The sequence below is a fragment of the Chiroxiphia lanceolata genome, chromosome 1, assembly GCF_009829145.1.
Source record: "Chiroxiphia lanceolata isolate bChiLan1 chromosome 1, bChiLan1.pri, whole genome shotgun sequence".
NCBI classification, from domain to species: domain Eukaryota; kingdom Metazoa; phylum Chordata; class Aves; order Passeriformes; family Pipridae; genus Chiroxiphia; species Chiroxiphia lanceolata.
In genome coordinates, this window is record NC_045637.1 from 40896842 (window position 1) to 40924208 (window position 27367).

Below are 27367 nucleotides of genomic sequence, written 5' to 3' on the forward strand. Positions count from 1 at the left end.
TCGACGCTCGCTGCCTGGCGCCGCCGCCGCCGCCCGGGCCGCCGCCGCCATGGCCACGGAGGACGAGATCATCCGCATCGCCAAGAAGATGGACAAAATGGTGCAGAAGAAGAACGCGGTGAGCGCCGGGACGGGACGGGGCGGGAGGCGAATCGGCGGCGGTGCCGCGGGCCCCGGCGCGATCCCGGCCGGCCCCACGCTCCCTGCTCCCAGCGGGCCCGGGCCTTTCGCGCTCCCGCCGCCGCTTCTCCCCGCGCTGCCAGGCGGCCTCGGCGCCTCCTTCCGCCCCGCGGGGCTGCGGCGGCTCTCCCGCCCCGCCGGCGCAGGAGGGGGGCCCTCGGCCCGGCAGCCGGCCCTGCTCCCCGGCGGAGTGGGCCCTCCGCCCCAGCCCCAGCGCCTTCAGCCGGGAGGAGGTTCCCGCCCGGGCCCCGGCCGTGAGCGGCTGCGGAGGGCTGCTCCCTTCGCTCCCCCTTCACTAGAATCGCGGCGTTGGCCTCGCTCGGGGGTCTGTGGGAAGCCCAGTCCCCTTGTGGAGAATGCTGCAGTGGTGGTCCCCTGTGGGTCGGTGTTGTCACTCTCAGGCGCGAAAGCTGGAGTTTTATGTGGGATGTGGCAACTAAGATGTGAGTGAAGAACCCGAACCCTGCTGCGGCAGGGCGGCCAGAGTTGTGTGGGTAAACTTCAGAAGCAGATGGGGAGCGTGAGCCTGTTTCTTTCTTTTTTTCTCTAACCTGAAACACTTTAATTCTGTTTATTAATCAGGAGAATAACTTGTACCTGAGAATGGAAGTAGAATATTATTAGGCAGAATTCAGTTAGCTTAACTCAATTATTATGTATGCCCTTCATACAGAACTTACTTAGATAACATATCATGTTTATACTATTTCTACAAATCCATCAAAGTAAATAAAATCAGAGTGTACAGCAACAGCCAAATAGCTGATTATGGTTACATAAAATAGCATGTAAGTAAATTGTAAACTCTGTTTGCTACTTCTATATTGGGAGGGCACATTGTTAGTCTCTGGAAATTTGTGTATTTGTGATTGTTCTTCCTGTGATTTCTCTGTGATCTGGGAGGGTTAGGAGTTTGGATAAAAGTCCTAGCAGCAGCTAGGGACATGTATCCATGCTCTAGCATGTGTAGCTTAATTAACTTTCAAACCTCAGTGTGCAGTGACGTCGCTGGGGTCAGTGTAGGTCTGATGTGGCTGAACACAGCGTGCACAGCTGGGCCTGGCTGGAGCCAGTGCTGGGCCTTGATTTTCACCTCTGTCCCAGGAGCAAGAGTGAGTAGTACCAGAGAGCGCTGTATGTTTTTACTGTGTTGGAATAGAGCTCATTTGCTCCAGCTCCTTCCTGCACACAAGTAACAACTCTGTTGTTAGTTTGACAGTGTCTCAAACCTTCTGAAGCCGAGGGCTTGAGCTGCTGATGTGGCCAGGAGTCGAGATCTGACAATTTGTCCAAAATACATGTGTGCACAATGATAAAACCCCTTAGTTTTTATCCCTATCCAACCCCTTAGGTAGGAGAGGATGTACATCGGTATTTAATACAGGAGATGTCTCTGTGTTTTCCTTACTAGTCTTCGTCATTTATAAGATACCTTCTTTAATTACACATTCTTTAATTGCATAATGTGATTTCCTACCTAGTTCCGTGCTGCAGATAAAATACTGTCTTTAGCAAAATTATTAAAGTGATTTCCATGAAGAGGTACTTTATTGTCTCACAAAGAAGAAGAAGAATAGAGAAACTCATTCTTACACAAGTACCCACTGGATAATGATGCCCTTGACAACCTCTTGTATTCCTTTCTCCATTTTTACTCATGAAGAACAAGTATTTGGGCTATGTCTCTGAATGAGAGTGATTTGACAAAACCCATTAATAGTAAAAGAAAAAAAAAGCATTGATACTTTTTCGCTCTGAAGTTGTCAAGACTCAGGTGGCAAGAGATGCTTCATGTCTCATACAAAAGGCGACTCTGTGGCTTGTGGCAGAGCACTCCTTGGCATTCCCTTTGATGAGTGGAAAAGGCAGGTCATGCAGACACCCTTTCTGAGTCAGACTCTCGGTGATTGACTAAGGATTTAATTGTAGCTGTGCAGATTTCATAACTATTTTAGTAAAGTGATATATGCAGTTGTTTTGTTTTGAAGGGGTAAATAATAATGTGATATAATATTTAATGCACTGTGAGATACATATTTCTGCTGTTGCTTCAAATGGAAATAGATATTAGTCCTCCTTCAGAATATCTGCAGTTGGATTAAAAGCTGCAGTGTCTTCCTCACAGCTTTTGTTGTACATCAGTATACTTTTCTTTCATTAAGCTGTTGTAATGAATAGATGTGAGAAATAAGGCTGCACCCATGGATTAAAAAAAAAATCAAGAATGGTTGAGTAAGTTTAGAGAAGAGAATGTAAAATTGTCCATGTTATTGTTTACTCCCTTAAGTAGAATAGAATTATAACTGGATAGCTCTGCTGTCTTCAAAAGTGCACTCCATTGTCTATTGCCTGAAGCACAGCTTTAAAATACGAATATAGGCCACCATTCTGTGGTGTTATGATCTGATCAACTGAGAGAAGCTGAGAGGAGTAATCTGCTAAATCTGCATGAAGCTGACTTCTGTTAATTTAAGTAACAAGGTAAACAGGAAGCCAGCCAACCCGGTGCTGTGGGATGTTGCCTTTCACTGTCTGTAAGTTTATAGAAATGCCTTTAAAGCAAAATTTATAATAATGGTCTTAATGGTTGGGTTTTTTTTTATAAACAGAGAAGTCCTACATTAGAAAAAAAAGAACTTGCAAGTTGTACTGTGCAACTTCCACTTTGGTTTTGAGAAAAAGAGGGGATTTGACTTCTATGCTACCAAAAGGGGTTATGAAAAACTGTTTAGTTGGTGTCAGTTTAAATTCCATTTAAATTTAATTTTAAAGCATCTAATTCTTGGTGCACAGTGTAATTGATTAGAGAAGTGTGAAGGCTTAGAAAGTATTAGTTCATTAGAAATTTTGGTAATTTTCTACAGAAACTAATATAAAATGTAGGCAGTATCTGTTAACTTGTTTTTGGTGGTGTTTGTTTGTTTGTTAACCTCCTATGTATCAAGTTCCTAGTCTTGGAAAATGTTTACTCTGGGAGTAATAAAATTGTTTTGACATGTACAATTGGAAAGGGGTATAATAGAGGCAAAGAAATTTTGACTAGATTGTGTTTCTAAGATGAGATGAAGAGTGTGCTGCTTTGCATTATAGTGTCACTCATGCTGAAGTTGCAGACTACAATAACCCGTGTTTATTGAAGTTACTGTGTATAACTTAATTGGTTGAGAGGTGTTATCAGACTATTTTTGAAAATGGCACATTGAGTTCTGTCATTAGTTTTGTTTCAGCTAAGAAAATGTCCTTGAATTTGATTTTGTTTTGTAGCAGTGAAGGTAATTAACTTACTTTACGTGAATCTAGGTTTGCAGAAAAGAAACCAAACTTATGGCTGTTTGGAGAAAGAAAGGGTTTAGTATGTTAACTCAGTTTAGCACCTGAAACAGCATGACATTTCTCAGTCTTGCATCATTGCAGCTAAAATTCTATGATTAAAACTGGAGAAATTTTGCATATCGTGAATAAAAGTTAAATAAGGCTTTTTGCTAGCTTGGCAAAATAGTAAAACTTTAGTTTTATAAATGAATTAAATTTGTATAAGGTGGTATTTAGTGAAATGTTTGGTTTTGGAGGCTTCTTTGAGTCAGAACTGTTTAAAAACAGAGGTTGTAGCAGACGGTTGAAGGTGTCCAAACCTGTGTTTCTTTTGCTTTGACACAGATGTTCTGCCTTCATCTTTCTCAGCCTCTTGGTGGTTATTTGTTGTGCTATCTTTAGTGGTTAAATTGGAAGACTTGCAGATGCAGTACAACATTACATGTTTCCTTGCAACAAGTGACATATTAGAAGTTGATTAGGGAGAATTTGAAAATAAAGGCAAGCAAAATGCAAAGCAAAATAGGATTAGTTGAGACAGAGGTAAGGAAAGAAAAAGGGGTCAAATTCCAAAGAATTGCAAGGTGGAAATTTTGTGGGGTTTATTTCTAAATCTCATGAATTAAAAAAAAAAAAAAAAGTGGGAAGGTAGTGAACTGGGCCTAAGTAGAATGGCCTCTTAGATGCAAAGGCAGTTGCCTTCTTGCTCTTCGTAACTCCCAGGCTCAGCAGCACATGCACTTGAATTCAACAGCCAAATCATCTCAGCCTTTAGGAGGTTTCTATTGTCTGACAACCATGTGCACGATAAGAAGTGGATGGTGCAGAGCTTTGCTGAAGTAGAGGTGGTTAGGTGGTAGAGAAGGGTGTAGAGGTTAAAGAGAATTATGGATCTCACATTTATGAAACCTTTTTTTTTAAGTAAGGCCAACATTGCTAAGGAATGAATTGTTAGAGTAGCTGCATATAGACTTTGTTAATACCTAATAGTACAGTTTCTGAATTGACTTATCTGTCTAGAAAGTTGCTGGTTACACAGAAGTTAGTTAGGATCTTTCCTTATAGTCTTAGCAAGGGAAAATCTCGTGATATATGGCTTTACCACACCGCTGCAGAGCTTCTCAACTGTTGTGCTAAAACAGATGTGGTTGTTCTGAACTGAAAATTGCTCCTGTTGTCTGGATTGTTTCTGATGCTGTTAAGTGAAGTACCCTTGAGGATGTGTGTTGGTTGGTAATTGACAGAATGCTCTGACTGACATTTTAGTAATGTGAGATAAAACTTCTCTTGTCTTTGAGTCAATACTTGGATTTCCAAGTTAAGGCCCCTTAAAGCTTAGAGTTTGTAAAGCAGAACTTTCCTTGTCCTGGAGTTGTTCTGTGGATAAATTGAGAACTGATAGTTTGAATCCAATCTGCAACCCTGAGGACAGATAAGAGTGTATTGTTGGCATTATATTTGACGTTTCTGATTGCTATTAGGTTGACCTTTTTATCTCCTTTCTTTTTTTCAGGCTGGAGCTCTTGATTTATTGAAGGAGCTTAAGAATATTCCCATGACCCTTGAGTTGTTACAGGTATGATTTTCTTATTACTGTTATGTTGCAAATACTCCATAGTGATGAAGGTGGAGCCAGCAAATTTGAAAGAGGGTTGCGCTATTAAAGTAGATTTCTAGGTAGAAAGTCCTTGGAAGTATCAGTTTTGTTACATAGTAAAGTAGTCTGAATTCACCATAATTTAGGACACTTAAGTGTTTTATTCCACTAGGAAGTTCTTAAAACTTATCCTTCTGTATAAGTTCAAAGTAGTTAATTTTGTCACGTAAAAGGGGAAGAGCTGCTTATGAGTTTACCTTCCACAGAATCTTACATTCTTACTTTGAGACACATGTGATGTGTTTCCTTCCTCCTAAAGGAGAATGCACCTGATTATAGCTGATACCATCTTTTCTTATGTAGTTAGTTCTGGTTTTGGATTGTAAGTGAGGAGAAACATGGTTCATACCTTCAGGCAAGTCATAATTGACACTCTACCCCCCAACTCTGAGTACTGTATTTCTTAAGGTAATTATACTCTTCCTCCTCTTTTATTCTCCTGGGCTGAAGTGATGGAGTGATACAATCTCTCCCTGTTGCATGCATGTTCTCGCTAATGTTGCTTGTATCTGCATCTCTAACACAGTATTTAATATACTACTTATAAATTCTTTCAAAAAATACACTGGGTAAACTTTATTTGCCTGTCAAGTTTCAGAGTTTGTCACATAATTCATCAATTAGCAGCTCTTGTTCCAAAGTAACCAGATGTTCCCTATCTGTGACAATTTTCAAATGATAGAGGTGAATCTAAGACTTAATTTGCTGTGGTAGCCTCTTTTAAATTGGAGGAGACTGAAAAATAACTTTTTTCTAGGTGACAGTTAATGGTCACAGGTACAGAATTAACCATAAAGTTTAAATCTTAAAAGTATCAGTAGCAAGGACATTCTTGATTCATGCATCCTTAGTAATAACTTAGTAGGTTATTGATAGTTCTGTTTGTGACAGAAAGTAGGAATTTTAAAGTGTCACCTTCATGCATGAATGAGCATGGCTGATAGAACTGAGACCATCTTCCCTGTGTTCAACCTCCTTCCTTAAAAAAAAAAACCAAACTCAGAACCCCGCAGAAAAAATGCCCTGCACAGAACAAAAACAAAACCCAGAAAAACCTTCTGTTAACCTTATTCTTTGAAGTTTCTTTGTCCTGGTCTTAATGCAAAGTATTTGTGTAATGATGGGACTTTTTGCCTTTGAAATGAAAAATCTCTGTGCAAGTGCTCTGACAATTCTGTCAATGCTTCTGTGCAAACCTGTTCTGGTTAGTGTGAAGAGGACCGAAGGAGAAGCTTTACATAGAACACCAGAACAATTTTGTCTGAGAACCATGGAGATCTGAAGAATATACACATATATAACTTATTCTTTTATTAGTTATAATAAAAACATTAGTAAAATTATCAACAGAGGAGGACTCTTAATCTTGCAAGACAAACTAAAGTGTCTGCCTTTTAGAGTACTTGTGTGACCCTGACTTAATTTATATAGGGCTGCATATTAGTATTGTCTAATTTTCTATCCTACTTGAAAGAAGCTTATTTATTCCCTTCCGTATTACAGGTACCTGTTTTTAGTGGGAAATAATATCTGCAGTAAAAGACTGGTTTTAACCTGTGTTAGAGCAGCACCATACAAGTTTGTAAAGAAGATATCTCCATGTTACAGTAGGTCTAAAGGGATCAAGTATTTTAGCATAATGTGTTGCCTGTGCTAGGACTTAGCTAGGAGCTTATTCTTAAATATCTACTGCTGTATTCAAAACAGTTCCACTGCATAAGATTGCATTTAGCAACATGTTTAGACTCAAATTGACATTATTTTTCTTGAGAGTTCTATAAATATGTAATGTCTGATGTAAACTTTCTACATTGGCCTCCCAAATTTGCTTAAGCAATGGAGGACTTGGAGCAAGAGTTGAAATGCAAAATAGTGCAAAGTAATACCCATTGCTCTGGCAGTGCATCATTAGTGTGCTCGTGTCAGGAAGTGTGATGATCATGAGAAAGCGGGAGCACTTACTGCACCCTGTGTAGATTGAGGTATCTATTGATGTGTGTGAATTGATGAAATGCAGGACACAAGTGAAAGGCATACTTCCACACCCATTTTTAAGCAGTTTTGAAAGCTAGCTACATTGAGAAAAGCACTGATAGCAGATGTGATAGTTTTGTTATTCCTTTGTAATAAGAGAAGCAATGATTTTTTGTGTAACATGACTGCTGCTTCAGTCTGAATTGGTGAGTCCTCTGAACAGTATACAGGTATGTGGAAGATGCATATCAGTAGTCTGGACTTGTGCTCATGTCTTGTGTCTTTCTTGCTAGATTTCTTTTCACAGAAAGCTGAAGTGATTATAGACAATAATACGACTGTGTGATATCTAACGAGTTTTATGTAAGCAAGCTGATCCTTGCTCAGCTAGGCAGGGAGCCAGTAGCCTTTCCTCACACGTGATTTATCCGGCAGTCTGAATTGCAAAGCTGTTTAGCAGCCACACAGTATTAAAGGCATCATGTCCCTCGTGCTAATTGTGGCCAGCGTGCAGCTAAACAGCGAGTGAGACAGACAGGCTTTATTTTAACAAACAGGTTTAACTGGAAATTACACACACATATGCAGAACTAGACTGTGATGTACAGTCCTTGTCAACGGCTTCGTGCCAGTTCACTGGCAAGCTGGGAGACCTGGGAACCTGGAGGTGGCTATTTTTCAGCATTTGATTTGGCTCTGCTTTGTCTGAGAGCTCACCAATTCTCTGTCCTCACCAGTTCTCTATCCTCATACTCTCACAGTTTAAAGTTGGTAGCACCTCTGCTTGCTTCAGTGGTTGCTTTTTTTCCCCTGCTATGTTCCTCATTTGTTCTGGTTTAGAAAAGACTTGCTGCCATCGTATGCTTTGCTTTGGGTTCAGTTGTAGGTTACTTCTGCTCACTGTTGCTCATATCCACTGAAGGCTGCTTGGCCTACAGCTTGAATGCTTCAGGGGTGAAAACATCTGTCTTATGCCATCTTTGCCCATCTTATGCCATCTTTGCCTGTCTTTACTCTGAAAGCAGATGAAAAGTACTATAGAATTTGCAATGGGACAGAATGAAAATACTGAAGTTTTTCACTTTAAAATCACTTCAAAATCACTTCATTTTTTAAAGTTTTTCACTTTAAAAATGGCCCTCACAAGAACAACTCCATAGACAAAAAGGCTGAGGAAATTTCAAATGCTGTCTGCTGGTTTGTCATTAAAACACAGCCATTTTGAGAATATAAAACTGATCTTTTGCAATTACCCGTGTTAGCAGGCAAATAAACGAGCAGATCATTCCTTCCTCTCTCTTCAGGCAGGCCAGATCAAGTGCTCCAGAAAAGCAAACAAATGAGCTGTTTTTGTGTACTGCCTTAAGAAAGCTGGCAGTTTAAATGGTTACCATAATCTGTCTCTCTTGTGTGATCAAAATAATAATTTATCTAGTTAGTTTTGAGTTTTATTTGAGTTTTTGGGTTTTACTTACCTAAGTAAGTCTGTAAGATTGTGTGTTTTCTCTTTGCTGATGAGTGTAGGCTGTGGTTATGCCCAGGTATCTGTCAATGGAGGGTTGGGTTTTCTTTGTAGGTACATTTTTCTCGTTCAAATATGATACTTTATGGATTTTCAAGGACTTGTTATTCTTTATTGTCTGAACATAATGTTGAGATTCAGTTTCAAAATTTCAAGAGAATTGGCGAGTACTGTTAATCTGAGAGAGCAGAGTCAGTTCACCTTGAAACACTTTGGTTACAGGTGAGTTACCATCTGTTTTCTTTAATCCAAACTGCGTGTTTAGAGCTGATGCTCAAACCTGAGGTTATTTGATGTGTTTTCTTGGCTGAAATAGCTACTGACTATTTCAGTATGTTTCCAATCATTTAGCACATTCATGGTGCCTCAAAAAGTGTTGTGTGGGTTGTAAGAAATAATTTACAGGAACAAATCATTTCCATTTTTAGCGAGCCACAAAGATTTAAATTTTCCTTTAAAGGAGAAGGAAATTCATGATGAACTATTGCAAAAGTAAGTAGAATAATTTATATTTAGTGAGTTCTGTCAATGGTAATGCAACAAAACTGAGCATCTTAAGAATGATTAATTTAGTCATTGGTCAAAATATGAAACGGTAATAAAATCCTTGTTTGTATTGTTAAATACTTTTCTCCTCTTCTGAAGCTAAAAGTGTGGAAATTTTCTACTTGTTACATGAACATACCAGTCATAACTCTTCTAAAATGTTGCTGTTGAGCTTAATTTATGTCTTAAAAGACGTGGATTGTAAATTACTTCTCTGTTCTCTCTATAGGTGGCAGTAGTGGCAAAGGCTTAAAGCTGTCTTGGCCTTTTCAGAGAGAGAGAGCCTGGGTCATTCTTTAAAATCTTAAACACAGAGAGTTCTGTTACTATCTAAAGGCAGAGCTCTCTGTGCTAAAGGTTTTAAAGAATCTCAGTATTGCCAAAATTTTTAGGAAACTAAAATGTGCTCACTCCCAGCTGGTATTACAACTTCTTCCACAGCCACTACTAAATGGGAATTCTAAGACTATGATGCTAGTGAAGCAGTTAACAAGCTTCTGATCATAACAAAATATAAATACAGTCCTTTACCCTCCTGCCCACCCCCTCCCCAGACTTCTGTGATGGAGACAAATGGTAATACTGTTGTGTTTCTTTTTGCAATGTCTGTTGCAAATAAGTCTGTCAAAATAAGTTATATAAAGGCTTGCAGCATTTCATCCTGTTAATCTTAAAATAAAAAAATCACAAAAGCAAAGAAGAAAAGATACTTTTAAAAAAAATGTGCTCAAGTACAGCTTTATATATATTTACTTATTAAATGATCTTCATGTCACTTTCTATGGTGTATATTTCTATTTGTTTTGCAGTCTACCAGAATTGGAATGTCGGTGAATGCAATACGCAAGCAAAGCACAGATGAAGAGGTTACATCTTTAGCAAAATCTCTTATCAAGTCTTGGAAGAAACTGTTAGGTATGGTGAAACAAACTTCCCGGCTCCTGCATGTTTTGACTGTATGTAGTCTTGATGCACATCTTTGACACTGCCTTGCTTAAGATATATTTGTGCTCCTGTCTAAGTGTTGAAACTTTCTGTGCTGATGTAACTGGTTTTTACCGTTTGACTGTCACCAGTGCATTACGGTGGGAGTGTATTCAGAGAAGCAGTTAATATATTTTATTGAGGCTGGCAAGCAGTAGGAAATCAGCTTCTCTGATGTGATTCATATCTGAAGTCTTGTTGCCTGCAGTTGAGCTGGAGTGACTGTGCTGCTGCACTAGGCACTAACAGACCTGTTCTTTACTATTTCCTGTGTCAAATATAACGAGTACTCTGAAGAACTGGTGCAAAATCTCATAGGAGAGTGTGGAGGCTTTGAAGTTTGGTTATGAAGTGATTTGTGATGAGAAAAAGAACAACATAAAAATAATGTTAAAAACGTGTTAGAACTTACAGGTGGTGAGAAATAGGTCTGCATTTTTTTTAAACCATAATTTTAAACAGCTTACTAATTAGTGAGTTAATACTTTTTGTTTAATTTCCCTTAAAGCAATTAATGCAGTTAACGAAACCTTTCTGTTAGGATTTTATTCAAGGGTAGTACTTGGTAGTACTTAACGTGTTTGAAAACACGCAAATCTCAAACTCTATCCAGATATTTTTGTTCATATACTGTGCTGCACTCTATTTTGTTTCTTTGTATCTAAGTCTAGGTAAAATAAGATTTAGGAGGCTTAAAATTTTTAAATAGAAAATAACTTATGTTACGATTTAAATATTTACCATTCTGTCTTGAAGAATATGCCAAATACCAGGACTTGTTAGTGTCCCCTGCCATTTGAATTCAGCCTTGTTTTTATCAATTATGAAGTGTTTTATCAGGTACTTTATTCCTGAATGACCCATATTGTAAATTATGTAGAAAATACTCTGCCTGTAGAAATGGACAATTTGTCACAACTTTCAACTTTTATATTCTAGTAAGGAGCAACAGCCTCTACAGCAAACTTTTTTCAGCCTACCTTAAAAAAAGTTAAATAATACTAATTATGTTAGTTTTAGTATTTAAATTTAGGTAATACTAGACATACAGATAAAATATCTTTAAAATCATAATGACTTTTATTATAAAATGCATGCTTATAAAGGATCTTTATAGAATCTGATCAGAGTTAACTGGTAAATAGTGAAAATAATATACTTTTTATTTTTAAATTTCCATTTAAAACTTGAAGTCCAACTTTATTATATCAGTACATAAAAGTGATAAGATATATAAGTGGAGAAATGGACTTGCAAATTAACTTGAGTTACTCTAAAAACTTCTAAAAGTAGCAGCTAGATTGAGTGATCTAGCTCTCAAGTTATTAATCTAAGTTTAAAAACAACCCAAATCCCTATCAGTGTTTTGTAGTTTTTACTTTTTTTTTTTCCTCTGGAGTTCAAAGCTTTGATACTGCAGCTTAGTTTAGAGAACAAAGTAGAGGAGATATTCTCTTTTCCAACAGAATACTCAGCTTTTGGGAGTGTGCTTGGATGCTGCTCTTTTTGGGGAGTAGGGGACTTACCTGGCTATTGCTGTCCTTCGACCAAAGGATTTGCTGTTTATAGACAGTAAAAATAGTAGTCTCATTTTTTTAACACTTGAGTATCTTCAGTCAGTCAAATTTGTCTTAATATATTGTTACTTAAAGCTGACTGATGTTTAAAGTGTTCAAATGCTGTGAAACGTGGGGAGTGTTACTCCTGCCTGAGGACCAGAGGGTGTTCATACTCTGGAGCAAGAACGTGGTGTCTGATGGTCACGGCAGGTCAATCTGGGTTCAGGCTGCTGCTGAAAGGGGTGGTCTGGCTTCCTTTCTACACAGGTGCCTCCTGTGCTACAACTAGTGCTCAAGTGCCTGTCCAGGAGACCACTGCTGGTAACTGACCAGCTGGAAACTAATTGGTTTGTTTATTACTTCAGGCTTAAATTTCAACTACCTTTTTTTTTTTTTTTTGGTCCAACCTGTTTGCAGTTACTGTTTCCTGCACAGGGATTGCATCAGTAACTGGGGCAAGGGGGACTTTTCCCTTTCATAACTTGCTGGATTCAGGTTGTTTTAACACAGCTGGGAGACTCTACCTAAGGCTTCTTGCAAGAGCTGAAGTCAGATGTGTGAGGAACTGGAAAGCAAATTACAAATATTTGGCATTAATCAGAACTGAATACGTCTTGAGACAGTGGGTGTGACTTTTGTTCATGCACTAATTTTTGCTACAGGACAGATATTGTGTGTACGTTATCATGCCAGGTCTAGTTTAGTCATGGTAGTGTGCTTATTACATAAAATCAAATTATTCCTGAAAATACAGCATTCAAAACTTAAATAGCTAAATTCTCCTTGGTCGTAACATAGACCTATAATAAAGCATAGTAGGACAAATGTTTCACTGTTGTATCACTGCTCAGTTATTCATTAGAACTTAAACTCTCATAACTGTGAAAGGTGGGCTATAACTATGGGTGGGAATCTTACGAAGTACTCTTATTCTGTTTTATCATTAGTTTTGACTTTCTCGGAAGAATACGAAATACCATATGTTGAGCTGCTTGAGAAATCAGTTTCGATTATGCTGTTTATAGTGCATGTAAAATGGTGTGGATCAAAGATGGCAGCAGAAGCGGACAGCTGTTAATCGTACCGAGCATTGTACTCAGAGGTCTGAAGTCTTTGTGAGTTATTTTTATAAATGACATTTTGAATTTAGGCAAGAATTGTTTACTGTTCAGGCTGCATGTACTGTTTCAGTTCAATGCTATCAGAATTTAGTTTTAAGAGTGCATGGGAAACATGAGAGGAAATCAAAGTGAGTTGTGAATCACCAGATCTTTATGACTTGACTAGAACCTTGACAGGTTAGCAGCGGTTGTTCAGGGGGGTTGGGAGCTGCGCAGCACAGGGTTGGTGAGCACTGTCTGAAGTGACTCACTGACTGAGCCACAGTGCAGGGGTGCTCTCAGATATTGTTGTAAGAACGTTAAACCACACAGCCAGGGTGGTCACAATTTGCATAAGGAACCAAATTCGGCTCTCAGAATAAAATACTGTTCAGTTAGAACACAGGATTTGCAAATACTGATTGTTTTGCCAAGTAGCTGAGTTTACAGAGTATGCCACGCAGATAATGAATCCATGCATGCTCATTTAGCTTGTGAGAAGTGTTTCTTTATATTAAAAAAGCAACAAAAATTCCTTAAGGAATTTAACCTCCATCACTTGGTGAACTGTAAGAGTATACAGTGAAAAAGAATACCCAGACCTGTAAGTAAACTCACCTCCAGGAACTTTGTGTACTGAATAAAAACGTAGAATCATTGGACAATAATCTTAACATTAAGTGATCATCTGTTGTCAATATTGAAAACTAAAGGTGAGGCCACAAACATTTTGAAATGCCTATTTCAAAGAAGGGCATGCCTGACTGATTTTATTTTAAAAGAATGTTTAAGTGTTAATAACACCAGCCAGGCTTCACAGAAGTGTTTTACTCAGATTACTTTGTTCATAATATCCTTTGTTATTTTGCACCTGGGTTTGATTCTACTCAAGCAAGCATAAGGTACAGTCTAGGACTATCTTACAGGTTAATGCTGTCTTTAGGTAAAGTTGTTCAAGGACATGTAGAAACCTACTGGCTTTGATAAAAAAAAGTTACTGACAAAACAAGTTTTTAAATTAGAGTCTAATAGTGTTTAAGACTATTGTTTACTGTTGATAAGAAGAGTACATGTTTTTATAAGACATCAAGTAGAATCAAGTGCAAAAATAATTTCAGTAGTTTCATATCAAGTGTGAGATGTGGAAATCAACTCCTGTCAAATATATATTTGGAACTGTTCCATGTACTGTTAGTAGATCTGTAATTTTTTAGGATTATCAGTGGCGAGATAATAACACATGATGCAAATTAAATTGTGCTATATAAGTGAAAAACATATATAGTGCAGAAGTCCATATGTCATCCTCCTCTGTAACTGATAATAAAAAAAAATCTTTAAAAATAACAAACAAGTAATGATTTTAACAGCAAACAAGTAATGATTTTGTTCTTTATTCATAGTTCTTAGTTATTCTTCCCCACAAAGCTACAGCTAGGAAGAAAGTTTACTGATCTTACCTTTATGTCTTACTATATCTTGTAGAGGAATTGCTGACCAGTGTTGCTGCTTGTGCATCTCAAGATTATTTTGGTCAGAGTCTGGAAAATGGAGCCTAAATAATTATTAAATATGAGGGTTCTTGTTAAATTAATTATGTCATCTAATACATGTTCTTATATCTCTTTCCTTTAACCTACTTAATTTGATTATTCAGAAAACTTTCCAAGTTCTCGTGTTGATTCCTGAATCAGTAACATGCAGTATCTCACTAGATTAAATTCTCATGTGCTTCCAGAGAATAAATAGCCACCTTTCATTAAGGAAAAATTTCGGGAAAAATTGTACTTTAAAATTTTTCTTAATTTAAAGTTAGATTTATGAATAAATAACATTACATCTTTATATTTTCTAATTTTTTTCTTGTTACTAGCAAGTGTCTAGTGTTGGCTTGTAATATAGCTAGAAAAATCTAGGATGAAGCTGTTAACGACTTCTAACATTCAGATTAATTATGTTACCTGACTGTATAGTATTATATTAAAATTTCTGTTTTGGTAACAAAAACCACTATCATGTCACGTTTGACCCTGGAGAGATTATTTCACCGGAGAAGCTAGGAGTATCTTTCAAAGTAGTTACAGGTACAAGATAGAAACTGCATTTTAATCATCAGACTTTGATAGTCTTATTCTAATAGCTAATAGGAAATTCGTATTACTATTGTGTTCTTCGTATTTTAAAGAATTGTTAATATAAATTAGCTTCTCTTACAAAAAACAAAGCTTTAAGATTTTTTATGGCTTGCTAAAACTGTGAAGTTACAGTTTTCAATCCTAAAATCTGTGACAATTTCAGGGTTTTTTCTGAAAAAAATTATTTCAAAGTTTGAATAGGTATAGAGTTGAGAAAAGGAACTGTGCCTCTTTAAAGCAACTTGTAATTTATAAATATTTAGGATATTCTATGGACCTCCTGAGGTGAATCATGTATTGGAATTTTTAAGGATGTTTTACAGAAGGGCCATTTTTTTCCATCTTACTTTGTTAGAATTTCTTTGTCTTGTAATTCCTGTTAACTGTCATTCTTCCTTTCCATTAGAGTCTGGCCACTGAATGTAAAATAAGTTAATTAGTAGGGATTTTTAATTTGTCAAGGGCATTTCTTTCCTGTCCCCAGAGGATAGCTGAAATGCTGTCTAGCAGGCTCTTAATTGCATTCCGTTCTTTTGTCAATACAGTATCTCAATAAAATAAGATATTCTTATTAATGTGTGAGTTTAAGAATAGATCCAGCTTGACAGAGCATCTCCTGTCCTTGGTGCTTTCCAATTTATGATTCGTAAGAGTGAGCGACTTAAACACTTAGGATAATATTGTTAACTTTATTTTCAGATTTCTTAAACTAGATTTAACAAAAATAACTGTAAACTCTAAGTGATTAAATGAATTGTAGTTTTGGAGACATACTTACAGAAGATGGTCCAGTTGTCTCAGCTGCTGAAGAAGCTTGGCCTTGGTTTAAGACATGCTTGCACAGACTGATCTGCAGGTGTAGGAGGAGCTGTGTTTTTACCTCTTGGTGCCTCATACACACCCTGCCCTCCATAAGGGGAAGAAGCCATTGGGGTATTGGCAGGTGTTCTCAGGTGCCTGCCTTGTTTGATGAAATGGTGCTGGGTTAAATGGAAGTGTTTGATAGATGAAAACTGGGTGCCAGCTATACCACAGTGGTGTGTATGATGCAAAATAAGCAGGACATACACAGGTCAGCTCTGAATTTGACTACTTGTGAGCCAGAAAAAAATATGGAGGTGAATGGGCTGAAGCAGAGATACCTATTTGATGTATTAGTTTGTCTTAAAATCTCTGACAAAGATGATCATGTGCTTTAAAGGTTGTGAAGGTAAATGAGATTGTATTTAGATTGTATTTAGAAGATTTTAAAAATCATATATCATGTAAGCATTTGTTGCAATAGAGAGCAGTCATGTGAGTATGCATGTTAAAAATGGGACTTGTTTTCTTCTAGTATTGTGCACTTCAAGTGTCATAGCGAAGACCTGGTGTGATCCATGTTTATGGCTTCATTTGCTTTCTTAGTGAAATTACTTTTTTATAAGTATTAGTTAATAAATTGATACCTTTATTAGGAATTTTTTTAATAACATCTTTAGCTTGTTAAAGACAATCAATCTAAGTGCGTCATCTACTGTGTTTAATTTTCCTTTTTTCCTTAAATGGAGAAATTTATCAAGGATTGAATTCAGTGTTACAAACAGTGGGTGAGCTCTTGAAGGCTGGGGAAATATTCTGAAGAAGGAGCTTTGTGTGTTTTGCTGGTTCCTATACTATGTTGTAAAAACCATCTCGTTTTAGGTGCAGCTGGAGATGGGATAGTAGATGGGTGCCTCATCTCTGATCTCCTTTTATGATGATGATGATTCTTTAACAAAGTGATATTTGATTGGGTAAATTCCCTAACTCAAAAAGTTAAGGAAAGTATCGAAATCATGTTCAGTTTAGTGTTCCTACTTAAAAACCTTTACTCTAGGAAAATGAAAAAAAAAAAGCTCAGTGTTTGAATGAAAGACCTGAATTTGTGTGTTATGTTATCACCAAGTTCCTCTGAGAAATGTGGGGATGGGGTTCTTCTGGAAATAAGGATACTTTTAGATGCCTAAAGAAGAATTTGTATGCCTAGTTTAGGACATCTTTATGGGCAAGACTGAGCCTTAACAGATTTCCTTCCTTTTCCTGTTTTTAATTCTTTTTAAAGTTTGTAATATATACTTATTCCAATAACACAGTCTATGAATTTAGAAGTGTAATTCTGGCTCTATAAGGGCTTGGAAAGAAGAATTCACAAAATCTGTCAGTGAGTGCTGCCAATCTCACTAGGCTTTCTCTGTAGGCAGTGGAGAGCCAGCCTTTCTAGAGAGCAAATCAAAGCAGGAGCTTAATTTAGCCACTCTGAAATCTTCTTTACAATAAAAGGGTGTTTGTGTTCTTGCTACGCTAAAGTTAAATGTTATGATTACCCTTCACAAAGACTTATGTCTTTATTCTTTATAAAATCATGGTGAAACACCGCCTATATGGGAAAGGCAAATTCAAATATATTTAAATGCTAGGGCAAATAATTTAAGAGCTATCACAGAAAATACTGTCTGTGTGTCTGGAAAACTCCTTCAAAAATAGGAAAATGATCTTTATATTTGGCAACCCTGCTAGCTTTCACAATATAGTTAAAAAGAATGGCAAGCTTTTACTCCAGAGACTTGATGCAATAACTAAGAAGTTACTGTCTACCTACTGCAGCAGCGTTGGCAAAAATCAATCATAGAAGACTAAGTTTTCATCATGTCTTCACTGCCAGTTTAAGCAGATGCTGGACTTGACTCGAAGAATCTGAGGTGTTGTCATATTTTCAGTTTGCGGGGTTGGGAGGGTGTTGGAGAGTGGAAGGCTGTACTGTGAGAGAGGGTCGAAGCAGAGAGTGGGAGCTCATACCATTTCCAGCTGGTTCAGGAGAAATCGTGAAAGGCATTTTACCACTGCTTAAAATTGGTTACTGTTTCTGGGTAGAAGAGAGTTTCTTGTGTTTTGTATTTCCAGATGGACCTTCAACTGATAAAGAATCTGAAGAAAAGAAAAAGGAGCCTGCATCTTCCTCTCAAAACAGCCCTGAAGCCAGAGAAGAAAGGTGCTTAATTCTTTGTGATTGTTCAAATAATCTCACTAAGTATAAATTAGTGTTAAAGTATTTGGTCCAAATTTGTCATATTAGAGACAGCTACCATGTTCTTTTCTGAAAGACATTAAGTTTTCTACAAGAAAGGGTGTGTTGGTAGAGGAATAAACTGTGCTGCTGTTGACATGAAAAAAAAAACCCGTAAGTCAAGATATGGCCAAACGAGTTTACTGTTTATTCCATCTGTCAAATGCTCCGTCCTCTCTCAGTACTAGCACTGAGCTTTGAGATCTGTAAAACAGCTTTCAGTCTCAGCTTTGTGGTAATTGCATGTGCTGGACGTTTAGAATACTTACTTTGTCTGTTAGCTTCTATGTTTAATAAACAATCTGCGCTTCTTTTGGTAAACACAAAATATGTTATCATAAAAAGGAGACCATATTAATGTCACTGCAGGAGAGCTAAAGAACATTTACAAAAGAGTATTTGCAAGCCTGTTTCTTCTATACACTTACAGGTTTTAGTGAATCTGTTTTCAGCAGCCATTTTCAAATTGGAATTTAACTTCTAACTATATGTCCAGATGGAAGCTGAAAACTTAGTTTACAGTTTGCAAAACTACATCAGTTGGGGAGGAAAGGAGTTGTGACCATGGTACCCCTTCGATACAGTAAACAGATTGAGTGCAATGCATTTGCTGCGGAGTGAATGTTGGTGCCACGTATCTTCACTGTTTTTTAAAGTTCCGTGGGAGGAAAAAAAAGATTTCATGTTAATGTAAAGAACTGAGAATTAAAGCTTGTATGCCACATAATGGAATGAAATACCTGCTGTGACTGTTGTGTGGAATACCCTGGTGAATAGTCTAAAGACACTTTATAGATTATATTGACTCCAGAGCTATAAATAGCTTTTAAAAGGTGGCCTGTGTTCTTATTTTGGAATGCCATCAAATGGATATAACAAAAGACCTGCATTTTGCCCAGAAACAAAGTCATTTGAAGAAGGGAAAAAACATTAAAATAGTTTTCTTTTACCTTTTTTTAGCAGTTCAAGTAGCAATTCCAGCAGCAGGAAGGAGGAGGGTAGTGCTCCTTCAAATTCTTTCATCCCTTCTTTTCCCCGAGCTCCAAGCACTTCAGACTCTGTACGAGTGAAATGTAGAGAAATGCTCTCTGCAGCTCTCAGAACAGGAGGTGAGCTTTGTAGAATATGTTTTCAAGTTTATCTGTTTTCTTCTCTTCTATTTCTGTCTTTCCCACTCTAATTTTCTCCTCCCCCGCAGGGTAGAATAAACCCTTTTCGTTTGTTTATATCCGTACGCCCGTTCTACCAGTTGCAAGTAGTGAGTAACCTTGGCAGCATGGAAATGTATCAAAATACATTTTTGTTGCTGGTAACATGGGACATTTTGTGGCTCAGTTCATCTGATAACTTTCTGACAGGACAACTTCTTTTCAGGAAGGTTTTTGCCTCCTTTAATGCGTTATTTAAATATTTTTGCAGAAGCTACTATTTTTTTTGTAACTCAGTCTTTTTGACTGAGAGAGTGCCACTATATACATGACTGCCTTTCTTAAACTAGAGGTCCTGGGAACCTTCAGATTTTGGTTTTTTAACGCTGCCTTTCTGTATTAATTTATTCTTGATGTTTCATTGAGATACTTGGAATAAGAGAGTCTTGTATTGCTCTTCGTGCCTTTTGGGCATCTGTAAATTCCTTGACTGTTTTTGGTTTGAGTTTTTTTTTCACCTCTCATGTACACTTGAGTGTGTTTACACTGACAAATTGAATGATATACTAGATAAGGAACAAACTGAAAGCTGGACTTCTCAGAATTACCTAATTTTTTTCTAGTGGGTCATGCTCTTCTACCAAACTTATGACTCAGCTCCTGTTTCTCTCTTCTTTGGGTGTAACTTGACCCAGTGTAAATAGGCTTCTGAATCATCCATGTTTACCCCTTTCACTCTTTTATTCTTTCTTTTAATTCGTATGAATTCAGATACAGACAACAATGAAAGCTGATTAAATACCATGAATTTGTGGTCCTCTGGATATGTGGGTCATAGACTTCTAAAGCAATTTATGACCAGAAAGTTGCATGTATCATCTTAGTATTTATAATTCTATGTATTCTTAATTTTAGCTAGTTTTCCAAGAACCCTTTTTGATGAGTTGCTTTGTACAGCACATATAAACTGATGATCCATGGTCAAAAAATAAGGTTATTTTCTGGTTTTATGGCCTTTGGCTTGAGTTCTAAGGAGAAATGGTGTTTGAATTGCTCATTGAAGTACACCCATGTTGAAATGAGGGTAAAACACTGTATCTAATTTGCCCTTCAGCTATCATGGAAAGGCAACTGTCTTTGTGAGTAAAGAGTTTTGGTCAGAAACAGTAAACAATTATCTTCAGAAATTGTAGTTCAAGTGTTGCATTGTTTTCAAGACTACTGTGGTCCATCTCCTCTAATTTACATGTTTTATGACACATTTCTGCTTTGAACTTTAAAAAAAAATCTAATAATACTGTTTCTGTTACTTAATTACTATGTTTCTAATAAAATCTTCCTCTTGCTTGCATGCAAAACATTTATTTGCTTATTCTTGTATTGTGTGGACTGAAACAATTGACTAAACACAATATAAAATGTTTCCTTTTTATAATAGTTTATTCTGTACACAGATATGCTGTGGAGATGGGTATTTGCCAAGCCTAATAGAATGTTTTAAATATTTCTGTATAGCAATTTTTTTTGTTTCTACTTGTATTTGTTACTGGATGTCAGAATTTTTGGTTTTATGAAAGGTTTTTAATTTCTTTAAACTTCTGTTTTGCTTCATTTCACTCGTTCTTCCAATTAGTAAGTTTTGAAAGGATAAGTATGCAGTAAATAAAACTTACCTACACAAAAGGAAGACTTACTGCAGGTGTTTCATAATTTGCTGAGCTTCGGAGTGCTGAATAGGCTCTCAGGGATAGAGAACACTGAGAATTTCAGTTTGCTAATATTTTAGTATTTGTTTTCCTCAGATGATTATATTGCTATTGGTGCTGATGAAGAAGAGCTGGGTTCTCAGATTGAAGAAGATATCCTTTGTTGTATATCTGTGTGCCCTAGAACAGGAATATTTTTTAAAAGCGCTGATAATTTTAAAATTAATTAACTTGATCTACATATTGAGTATTTGTAAATTTCATGTAAAACAAAACCAGCAAACTCTGTTCAACACATCAGTACATAAATTTAGTGTTTAAAAAGAGTCCAACTGAAATGATTTGCCTTTAAACATGTAGCAATGCGTGTAGGTGAGTGTGTGGGGGGGGGGTTTCAGCTCAGTATATTTTCCTTGCAGCAGCAATCTTATGTCTTTCTGAAGCATTCTTACATAAAATGCTGGGCTCTTCTGTGTTATTTAAAAACCTTTTCTTGTTAACAGTCTTTATCTTTTTCTAATGTCTTTATTTAATTTTTTACAAGATTATTTCTAAATGAATTTTGAGTTTTTGAAAGGGACGTTCTGGTAGCAATGTTTGAATAGTTCTAGAACAGAGGTCTGGCCTTCTTTTTTTCTTAAAAAAAGTCACTGATCTGTCATTGTTTGAATATTTGTTTTGGAAATTAATTAATTCTTAGTATGAGGTCCAAGAACCTGGCCATAAGCTTATGGGTGACTTTTCACAATTTCAGTTGAGAGCCTACTACCCAAAAATTCATGGTTCGTGTGTTTAACTGCGATTAGGTTTCAGAAGGTCATGAAGTCTGCTGTGTTCAACAGGAAAGTCACTGCTGGTTGGGGACTTGATCAAAAGTGAAGAAGTACATTGCTTTAGAAAAGTTACCCCCCAAAATGAATCTTTTATAGTGCTCTGTTTTACTTGTTAATGTTTTGCTCCTTAAATACAAAGCACCTATTTTTCAAGAATTAAAAAACACTGATATGAAATACAAAAATAGAGTACGAAGTAGAATAGCAAATCTCAAGGATGCAAAGAACCCTAATCTAAGGAAAAATGTATTATGTGGAAACATTCCTCCTGACAAGTTTGCCAAAATGACAGCAGAGGTAAGTAAAACATAGTCTTGAACTATTTCCCTGTTGGACTAACATCCTGGCTTGTATTTACTAGCCACAAAAGTAATTTATGTAAGCTGCCCACACTTCTGAAAGACTGTGGCTTGTTTGTGGCTTGCGCAGTCTAAATTACAGGGCTTTGTTGAGGCAGAGGCCATGAAAGTGATGTGTGTTATTGGATCCTAAATGTCTGACTTTTGGCTGTAAGTCAGAAGGCAGGTAAGCTGTTGCTGTCTCGAAACATGGCATGTTTTTGAGAGGTTACATGATATACTGGTAATAGTGTTTTAAGTTTAGGAAAATGTAAATATGACTGGCTAGTGACTCCAAGCTGCTTATCCATTCATGTTTCTGGATATTTGTTAGTCTGTCTTACCATTTGTTTTTCAAATGCTGACCTCTGCAGTTACACTCCTATGCAAGGTATCGCTTTGTGGATTTAAGGATCTGTCCCCTCTTCTGTTGTCATTTGCAGTATTTATTTAAAACTTATATGTTTCTTGAATATTCCAAGTGATCTTGAAGGAAACTCTTACTGATAAATAAAAAAACCATAAATGACAGAGGAGAAGCTAGGAAAATTGCCCTTTAAATCAAATTGAATTTAAATTATTGAAAGAACGTTTTGGACACTTGAATAAAATTTCCCATTCAGATCATCACTGTCTTTGCAATTCAGAATAAATCTGGAAAGTCAAATGAAAAATTTGATTTTATGGGAGAGAAAAATGGAAGCACAGTTAACATCTTGTTTCAGTTTTGTAGTTCTGCTTCTATATGTTAGATTCTACCCCCCCAAATCAGGTACAAAGGAGACTGAAAGATATTAAATTTATGATCAACTAGTGAAAATCATGATTATTCCAAAAGAAAATTTTTTTGTGATGGTTTTTTTTGGTTGGTTGGGATTATTTTGCTATAGCTTTACATAAAGGTTAGGGCAAACAGACTGGTAAAAGAATGTATAAAAAAAAAGAAATTATACCATCAGTATGTGTTCTGGAGGGTATTTTTTCCCCCACATGTTTTTGTATGGATGCACAAACATATATTTTGTGTTGTCCAGTGCCTATTCTTTGTTTAATTAATGTCTTGTATTAAAATGTTAAAGGCTAAAAAACCCTTTAATGTTAAGATTAATTCTGAAGTGAAACAGTGTTAATACAAGATTTGCATTCCACATCTGTGTGGGATGTAGAGTAAAACTGTATTGAAGAAAAATGAAACAAATAGTTTTCTAGATTACTAGACATTGTGGAGATCCTGCACACTAGAACTGTTTGAAAGGAAATAGAAAATTGGTGATTCTGAGCTCCTTGGTTAGTGTTTTGAAGCGAAGCGTATATGATTTCTGGTTGCATATGGTAAATTATGGCTGTACTGTATTTTTCAGTACAAATATACAAATAATCAAAATAGTGTAAATTTTTTCCTGTAATAGTTCTATGTAGGTCAATGAGACAATTATCCAAGGATCTAACCTAGGGAGAGGATCTTTTTTGCCCCTCTGGAGAACTTTAAAGTCCTCTCCCTTGTCTATCTTATATTAAATGCATTTGCCTAGAGATGTTTCTAGATGTTTGACGTCATAACTTTTACAGATTTTTTTTTCCCCATCTGCGTTTGAAAAAAAAAGAACATTTTTAACTTTTGTAGCTTCTGTGCTGTGAGGTATCTCAACTGAAGTCTTGTAAAATTAAAAATGTGTAGAAATTCAGTGCCTTTCAGTAGAGTTGTTGCTCATGGATTCTAAATAAAAAATGGTATTGGCTCGCACAGTTGTAACTTGTTTTAAAGCAAAAACTCTCTAGTAAACTCTGTCTGCTCTTTGTCCTTAACAGGAAATGGCAAGTGATGAACTGAAAGAAATGCGCAAAAATCTGACCAAAGAAGCTATCAGAGAGCACCAGATGGCTAAAACAGGAGGTACCCAAACTGATCTGTTTACATGTGGCAAGTGCAAAAAGAAGAACTGTACATACACCCAGGTGCGTGGTTGTTCAGACTCTTCGTTTTCCTTTTTCAAAGCTTAAGTCCTATATAAAGATTGTCAGAGGAAAAAAAATTGGAATTACAAAATGAACTTTTAACAAAATGCTGACAAATTACAAAATGTGAAGGTAGGTGGATGCACTTAGGTGTGCTTACATAAAGACTGTGTATTGTATTTATTTGCCAAAGATTTTATGTAAACCCAAGCTGAGTATCTGTATAGGCTGGAGCTTCAGTTTCTTTGCAATGCTGAGTTTTTGCGAACTCTTTTTATCACATCTTATTAATATGTTTTTGTGTGGAGGAGAGATAACATACTGGTTTTAATGTGCATAAACTTTTTTGTACTGAAGGTCTAAATAGAAGAAAATTATATATATGTATATACACATGTGTCTTTATTGTACCATTTGACTAACCCTAGGCCCTGATTTACAGTCTTTCCTACAACTGCAAGAAGAAGGGCTTTAATTTGTTAAACGGTGCTTCAGGGAATTTAATTTTCATCTTAGGATCAACTGCATTTATAATTTAATTTTGTGTATCAGATGCTTTAAGTAGAAAGCTATTTTTCAATCATGAGACTTTTAAGCCTTTACATTGGTAAATATATGTAAAGCTGTACTGAACGTGTAACCTTCTGTAGTGTAGAATCTTCTCCTAGAAATAAGTGCACGGTTTCAATGCCGAAATTGGTATTTTACTGCTACTAAATCTGTCAAAATCTAAGTTTATGATGGCTTTGTAGTTAGGAAAAAAACCAGTTTCAATTGTTGAGTAAAGTTCACTTGTATTTTGATCGAAATTTGCTTCCTTAATATTAAACTGTGATTTAAACACTTACATGAACACACACTAACAAAAATTGAAGATACTAATTTTCTTTTTCCACTCTGTCTCTTGCCTTTGCCAAAGGTTCAAACCCGCAGTGCTGATGAACCCATGACAACATTTGTTGTCTGTAATGAATGTGGAAACAGATGGAAGGTAAGACTGTTAGACTGCTCTGCATATTTGATAGCAGGCAGCCAGGCTCCGTGGTTAATTTTGGTTTACAGTAAATGAGACAAATGACTTTCTGTTGACTTTTAGTTATTTCTTAGCCCATTAATGATATTCCATGTTAATATTGCAAAATACCTTTGAATTAAAAATGTATTTTTGACTGAAGTTGTGAGATCACACAAGTAAGGCAGTTGCAAAGGGGGAGAGAAGTCAGGATGTTGACCTAGTCCTTGCAGCATTTGCCATACAAAGTAGTGACAAGTTAGTCAGTCACTGTGTTAGTTTTCTCTTTCTTCGCCCGAAGATGATCGAACTGGTTTTAATCTGCGCACTGATGAGTGGAATAGACCTTTTTAGACTTTTTGTTGTTATCTTTGTCTCCGTTTTTTGCTACTCTGAAAAGAAGAGGGGGGATAATAAAGAGAATTGACTGCTACTATATTCCTTTGTCATCATAAGTGCAGGGCAGAGATAACTTGATTTAATTTTTTTTAAGTTCAGGAAATGGGAATTTAAAAAGCTTCTGAGGAACACTGGTAGTCCAGTAAAGTGGAGAAACATTGAAATGAAGGCCTGTAATATTTACAATTTAAGATGTGATAGCATGCAATGGGAAGCATGATACCCTCATTCTGTTGTTTTTCTGTGTTAAGAATGCTGCAGCTCTGCAGAGCCATGGCACAGCATACTTTAAGATTGCCACATAAAAAAAATACTTTATGCATCTTGTTTTACATATCTTATTACCGGATATTGTTCAAATCTGTATTCCAAGATACCCAAATAATATGTAAATCTTAGAAATTATTTAATGCAGTACCTGGAAAAGTTCATTTGTCCTTAAAACCTTCTATAATGTGGCAGTTAGAGAAGTGTCCCTATACAGATGCCTGAGTGAAGGAATGGTTTCGATATAAGCAAATGCTGTAACTAGTAATTTCCATATCCTAAGTATGGTGTCATATGTCTGTTTCTTCTTGCAAAGATGTAGAACTAAGCTGTATAAGGATCTCATAAAAAATTCTTTTCTTTTGACAGTTCTGTTAGAAGAAGAAATTGTCAAGACATCTGGACCAGTATGAAAGAGGATTTTGTAATTAGCTTTAAAAACTAGGCTAAGCTTTTAGCTTCCTGCAAATGAGAGGGGTTTTTGGTTTTCTTTCTCTTTTTTTTTTCTTTAAAGCAACATACATGCCTGAAATTAGCCTTTGTTTTGACACAACCATCATTTCCTTAAATGCCTTCCTATAGCTGATAGTCAGTAGGGCCAGGTTGCTCAATTGTATGGTGAATTTTAAAATATTTTTTCATTTTTATAAGTAAGTTGACATTAAACTTTTACCAATTAAATATTTTGGTAATTGTCTTGGGTTTTTTTCTAACTATGTGAATAATGTACTGTATTTTTTGTGTTCTGAAATATACACGCTCCTCCCATGTGTATTTTACCTTTCCACATTTGTTCAGTTGTAAGAATGGAATTTCTTTCTTGCTGCTGTGTTCACTAGCTTTGCAAAGAGAAAAGATATATCAGTTCCTCATTACATAAACTCCGTTGTTAGCTAAATCACAATTCAGTTAACTCTCTAGCTTGTGTGTACTGTTTCTGGACTAGGACTAAATTTGGGTCATAGGGTTTGAAAATTTATTAGTGGATATGATGACCTCTTTTGCAGTGGTTGGTTAAGCTTGTTTATATAACCAGCTTCGATCGATGCAATATATTTTATTGCCCAAAGCATGTATTTTACATCCTATCAGTAGGTTTTATTTCCAGGAATGCCTTAAAACAGTTAAATCTGATTTGAGTATTCAGTCTTGCTTAATGTGCTTGACAACCAAATTGGGTTTAGACTTTGTAAATGAGCAGAGGCATTGTGTTGTGGGCTGCCCTAATAACACCAGCTAACCAATTCATTACATTATAAACTGGCTGGGGAGGTAATACTATATTCCCTTCATATAAATGACATGGATTTTGTTCTTGAACTGAATTTTGAATTATAGGGTATCTGATGTCAATCATAGACCTGCAGGTGGAAATAAATTATTGAAGTTACGGTCTTTTCCATATATGGAATGGTATAAATACTGCTTTTTTAGAGTCTGGTTTTCAACAGTGCACATGCTTAGAAGTATTTTCAAATGTGTTTTCAAGGAAAAACATGACAACATGACTTTAAGTACTAATTTTATATTACTTAATTTATAGAAGCCTGGAGCTTGAGGAGATCTATTCTGGCAACGTATTAAGTATTCATGGGGGGTTGGGAAGAGTATTTGAGGTTGCTGGAGAATAAATTCCGTGACTATAAAGGAAAAA

The 27367-nt window shown here is 36.5% G+C and overlaps 1 protein-coding gene across 4 annotated transcripts; it reads left to right on the forward strand.

Annotated features, from left to right (window-relative positions):
* Positions 1-27367, forward strand: TCEA1 (transcription elongation factor A1). 4 transcript variants are annotated; one of them, XM_032680270.1, is made up of 10 exons: positions 1-118; positions 5006-5068; positions 10001-10106; positions 17892-17979; positions 19015-19163; positions 21005-21061; positions 21884-22038; positions 23889-24035; positions 24955-25026; positions 26083-27367. In XM_032680270.1, exons 1-10 carry the CDS (start codon positions 50-52, stop codon positions 26089-26091), a joined length of 915 nt encoding a protein of 304 aa, XP_032536161.1. In that variant the 5' UTR covers positions 1-49; the 3' UTR covers positions 26092-27367. The 4 variants fall into 4 exon arrangements, with proteins under 4 accessions (XP_032536161.1, XP_032536152.1, XP_032536164.1 ...); XM_032680273.1 differs by lacking the exon at positions 1-118 and adding an exon at positions 539-700 and having other exon boundaries at positions 26083-26502; XM_032680261.1 differs by lacking the exon at positions 26083-27367 and having other exon boundaries at positions 24955-25119.